This window comes from Triticum dicoccoides, chromosome 7A, assembly GCF_002162155.2.
Source record: "Triticum dicoccoides isolate Atlit2015 ecotype Zavitan chromosome 7A, WEW_v2.0, whole genome shotgun sequence".
In the NCBI taxonomy this organism is placed as follows: Eukaryota; Viridiplantae; Streptophyta; class Magnoliopsida; order Poales; family Poaceae; genus Triticum; species Triticum dicoccoides.
The window spans coordinates 241,276,315-241,281,916 of NC_041392.1; the positions used below are offsets into that span (position 1 = coordinate 241,276,315).

The 5,602-nt window shown below is 52.2% G+C and overlaps 1 protein-coding gene across 1 annotated transcript; it reads right to left on the reverse strand.

Moving 5' to 3' along the window:
- Window positions 1-3,797: 3,797 nt before the first annotated feature.
- On the reverse strand, window positions 3,798-5,300 carry LOC119332555 (putative cyclin-dependent kinase F-2). The gene has a single exon (XM_037605735.1). It carries the CDS (start codon window positions 5,163-5,165, stop codon window positions 4,002-4,004), a length of 1,164 nt encoding a protein of 387 aa, XP_037461632.1. The 5' UTR covers window positions 5,166-5,300; the 3' UTR covers window positions 3,798-4,001.
- Between the last annotated feature and the right edge of the window lie 302 nt (window positions 5,301-5,602).

Sequence of the window (5,602 nt, forward strand, 5' to 3'; positions counted from 1 at the left end):
AACTTATTGGTCGCTGACTTGGACATATAACGATTTGCCAACTTGTCCCAAATTCCCTTAGGAGAATCTTCGTCCATGACATGATACATGACCTGATCCGCAAGACAAAGGAGTCGCCACTGACCCGGGGAAAATTCAATCAGTGGCAAACTGGGCAGCGCCCAATAACCTCAAGGAGGTTCGCAACTTCCTGGGGCTTGCCGGGTACTACAGAAGGTTCGTGCGCAACTTTGGCGTCATCGCCAAACCCCTAACCAACCTCCTCAAAAAGGGGGTGCCCTTTGTTTGGACACAAACAACAGAAGAAGCCTTTTAGTTGCTGAAAACACAGTTGATATCAGCTCCAGTTCTCGCGTTGCCGGACTTCAATAAGCCATTCTCGATTGAAACGGACGCGAGCGAATACGGCATTGGGGCTGTTCTGCAACAAGAGGGCCATCCGATAGCATTCATGAGCAAAGCATTAGCCCCCCGCTACCAAGGATTGTCAACTTATGAAAAAGAGTATCTCGCAGTGATAGTGGCAGTGGATCAATGGCGCCCCTACCTGCAGCACGGAGAATTTACAATTTATACAGATCAGAAAAGTCTCATTCACCTCGAAGAGCAACGCCTCTCGACCCCGTGGCAAAAGAAAGCATTCACCAAATTATTGGGGCTGCAATATACCATCAGATACAAGAAGGGAAAGGAGATTACAGCAGCGGATGCTCTATCTCGCTCCAAACCTGACGAGACATCGAACCCAATAACCTCCTGCCAGCCAGCGTGGTTGGGAGACATTCTGTCCAGCTACAACTCGAACCCCCAAGCGCAACTGCTGCTGGAACAGCTAGCGATTCGCCCAGACCCAAAAGGACGATTCACCCTCACTCAAGGGCTGCTTAGGTTCAGAGGACGGATTTGGCTGGGTGGTACCACAAGTCTCCAACAGAAGATCATTGCAGCATTTCACGACAACCCTATGGGGGGGCACTCAGGCATCCCAGCTACATATCGTCGCATACAGCGACTCTTTGCCTGGCCCAAAATGAAGACTCATGTGCACAACTACATACGCTGTTGCTCCATATGTCAGCAGGCCAAACCGGATCGAGCTGCCAGTCCAGGGCTTCTAAACCCACTACCAATACCAACTGCACCATGGGATATGATCACTATGGATTTCGTCGATGGCCTACCGCAATCCGGAAAATTCAACTGCTTGCTGGTTATTGTGGACAAGAGGACAAAGTTTGCCCATTTTCTACCCCTAGCACATCCCTATACTACATCTAAGGTGGCTCTCCTTTACATGAATCAAATATACAAGCTGCATGGTTTGCCCGGAGCCATTGTCTCTGATCCGACCCAGTCTTCACCAGCCACTTCTGGCAGGAGCTGTTCAAATACGCTGGAACAGAGCTGCGGATGAGCACGGCCAACCACCCACAAACAGACGATCAAACGGAGTGAGTCAACCAGTGCTTGGAAACCTATCTGCGTTGCTTCACGCACACGTGTCCGCGACGCTGGAGCTTCTGGATCCCACTTGCACAGTTTTGGTACAATTCCACCCATCATTCAGCGATCGGGATGACTCCTTTCAAGGCCCTGTTCGGGTACGAACCAAGACACTGGGGCATCTCAGCAGCGTCATCGTGCTCGGTTCTGGCTCTGCAATCATGGCTGGAGGAGCGTCAGGTAGTGCAGCAACTCCTCCAACAACATCTCAATCGCGCACGCCAATGCATGAAAACTCAGGCAGACAAGAAGCGTTCATGGCGCCAGTTTGAAGTGGGTGACAAGGTATTTCTCAAACTTCAGCCATACATTCAAACATCAGTTGCTCCGCGCGCCAACCACAAGCTCTCGTTCAAGTTCTTCGGACCCTTTCCGATCATCGCCAAGATCAACGAGGTCGCGTACAAACTTCAGCTACCTCCAGATGCCACTGTGCATCCGGTGTTCCATGTCTCGATGCTCCGGCGTGCATTGCTCCCAGGTGCGGCGGCTAGCCTAGAACTACCTATTGACCAAGACATGCTAGCGATACCAGTGCAGATCCTACAATCGCGATGGCGCAAGGGAACGAGCGGCATGGTCGAACAAGTCAAGGTTTGATAGTCTCCACGCGACCAGGTGGACTCCACTTGGGAAGACAAAGCTGCTCTTCAAGCACGCTTCCCACACGCGGAGGCTTGGGGGCAAGCCTCGACACAAGGAGGGGGGATGTCAGCACCACTGACATGCCGGGCCCGCAGATCACCCACGCTGGGCCGGAAGGAGGCCGGCCCCAGCGCGTGCCCAAGGCCAACCCACACGCCTACGGGCCAGACTGGGCCAGGTGAAGCCCGACGCGTCCACTACTTAACCAAGGCAACCAAGGGATCAAGGCATCCGGTGGATCACGGCTCGGCGGCGACGGCTAGAACCCTAGTTCCCCATTTTTTCCTCTCCATTCGTGTAATCCAATTGTATTTGAGATTTCGACAACCGCGTGAGACAATAGATCGATCCTTGCCACTCTCATCCTAACATGGAGACTATCAGGACAGATTTCAAGTCTCGCTTGGAAGCTCTGTTGAAACAAAAACCTGGAAAAGCAATTTTACCTGGCACTAGAAAAGGCAATCCAAATGCGGTACATTTCTTTTTAGGGATCTAATATGATTGTGGACTATTCAGTACCCATGCATATCTTCATACTCCTAGTTCAGCTGGCTAGCCTCTTTTCGAGGGTGAATCCTATATCCTGGATTTGGTCCTGCAGGTACTTCCAATTCTGAAGAGCATACTATTCTCTGACATGGATGTTTGGTTTTTCCTCTTAACCTGCAAGGTTAAATAGTGCAGCCTTTATGATCAAGGATTCAAGGGTATGTTCTTCTCGGTGTTCAGACCTTTACGGGTAGATGTTAGGTGACCCTATGGATCAGGGTACGATTTATTACATCATCCTCTGAGAAAGTTAACTACTAATAAGCCTCTAAATTCCCTTTGCTTGTATGTCATTACCATGGTATTCTGAACTTTCACCTCATTCTGTAAAACCAACTTGGCACCTTCGCAGTTTGAAGTCATCTACCCTTTCATGTATAAAGTTTCCAATCTCATGCATTTCTCTGTACTTGCTCTGATTTCAGGTACACTTGTATTGGGAGCATACATGACACTGTCCTGAATGCACTCTTGAGTCGTCTGTAGTAAACGCAATTAAACAGGCATACATGCTGTCAGATGGAACACTTGAAAGGGCTGGTAGATCAATCACAAAAAAGAAAATAATTAGGTTGCAAGAAAAGGCATGGACAAAACTGATCCTCGACAAATGAGTCGTCTGTAGTAAACGCAATTTCGAATACCCACTGAAATTCATGTGTTCCAGACAGAACATAAGCCTTGCGTGCTTGCCTTGTAGTATCATCTTCTGGATGTATCCTTTTTGTGTGAAATATATGCATCTATATGCCCAGTTTGTACCCCTCTAATCTGACAGAAGTTACACACATGTGAATTGGTAAGACTTATATAGCTTGAATATTTGAATGTAGCACTGCTTGAATATTGGTCAGTTGGTGGATTAGAGACGAAGATCAAAAACATATTTCCTGTCAGCACTCAGGCTTATGTTTACCTACACAATCAGATTGGTAAATTTTCGCAAGAAACTGACTGAATGTGTATAACATAAATCAGACATGAGAGAACCAGTTTAATCTGACACAAGTTTCTCAATGGTCGTAACATTTTTTGCCTACACAATCTGCATTTCAAGAACTTCCAATTTCACATTCAGCAGGTTGTCACCAATTTCATTCAACACATTGCATTGAACACTACATATTACAGGATAAAACAAACACTGCAACGCAGCAAGCCTGCAAGTGTACAGATGCTTCGAGCTTGAGCAGAGACAATTTACTCCGCTCTGGGTGCACTAAATTGTCATCCAAGCATCTACATATTTTGCATCCGAAAAGTCCCAAGCATCGAGGCAGAAGAAGAAGATCTCTGCGCCTTTATGTGGCCGGTGGAACGATCAGCGGCGCCTTCTTCCTGATCAACGTCTTCTTGGCCGTGACTCTCTTTCTAGGAGGCATCAACGGAGCGAACTCCACCACCTCCTCCTTTATGGACAGCGCCATCGTGTCGATCTTGGCAGCAGCAGCAGCAGCAGTCGGAGCAGAAGGGCGGGCGTTTGCAGCAGCGGTGGCGAACCACGGGAGCTTCAGCGCGGCGGTCGCCGTCAGCCGTTTGTCGGGGTTGCATGTAAGAAGGCCGTTGAGGACCTGGAATCCCTCCGCGGACAGCACCTCCTCCGGGAACAGATCTCGCAGCGTGCTCTGCTGCCCCGGCACCAGCGGCGGCGGGGCGGCGTGCGGCAGCGACGTGAACCCCGGCCACGTCGTGTCGTCTGGCACGCCCACCACTTCGAAGATCCTTTGGAAGAGAGAGATGAATTCGGCGGCTCGGAAAATCCTCTCGCCAGTGAGCATCTCTGCCATGACGCACCCGAGAGACCACGTGTCGACGAGCGCGTCGTAGTCCTCTTTTCCCAGCAGCATCTCGGGCGCCCGGTACTCCCCCATGCCAGCCTCCTCCTCGTACGGCGGCGCCTCCGACATGGACATGGCGACGCCGAGGTCGCAGATCTTGACGAACCCTCTTCCGGCTTCTTCCCCTCCGACGAGGATGTTAGCAGGATTGATGTCGCGGTGGACGACGTGGCACCGGTGCATCTTCTTGGCGGCCGTGAGGAGTTGCCACATGAAGGTGCACACCGTGGCCTCCGGGAGCCCGCCGCTCCTCTCGCTCAGGAGAAGTTTGAGGCTCTTGCCCTCGACGTAGTCCATGACGAGGCAGAGCTCGTCGGTTACGTAGTCGAGCGTGACGCCGCGGAAGCCGACGATGTGCGGGTGGCCGCCGCACGCCTCGAGGAAGCGGGCCTCCCGCAGCACCTCGCGGGGGTCGGCGGGGTCGTGGAGGGACTTGATGGCGACGACTTGGCCGGTCGCGCGGCACCGCGCCTTGACGACGGCGCCGAACTTGCCTCTGCCGAGGCACGACTCCTGGTCGTAGTCATAGGTGGTCCCGATGACGCGCCTCCTCTTCCGGCACATCGCGCCCGGCTGGCTGGCGTGGCCGTCGAGGGACGCGGCGGGTCGCTTGCAGGTGAACGCCATCGGATGGATCGATCGGCGCGCTGAACAGAGATGACGGAGACAGGGGAGAACGCGTCTGATCTAGGAGGAGTGGGGGTGGCGGCGACGAGATGGACGAGCGGCAAATACATCGTACATATATATACACCGAGACGGCTTGGATCGACGGCGGCTCGGTTCCCGTCTTCCAAACGGATTCCGGGAGGAGTTACGGTGGCTGTGCCAACGCGTTTTGTTTCGTTTGCTTGACGCTTGCGTTCACAAGTCAAACTACTCTGTTCCAATCCGATTCCGACCAGCACTGCTTGCAGGCGGTGCAATTATCGCACGTACTAAGAGCAACTCTAGCCGACCCGCATCCGGCGCAGACCCGCATCCGGCGCAGACCCGCATAATTCCGGTGATTATACGGGCTCGGTTCATTTTTCTGATCAGACCAGAGCCCGTATCGGTGTCTG

What these genes read in the sequence shown, in the direction of transcription:
- LOC119332555 (XM_037605735.1), bottom strand. Translation starts at nt 5,165, where the DNA reads ATGGCGTTCACCTGCAAGCGACCCGCCGCGTCCCTCGACGGCCACGCC.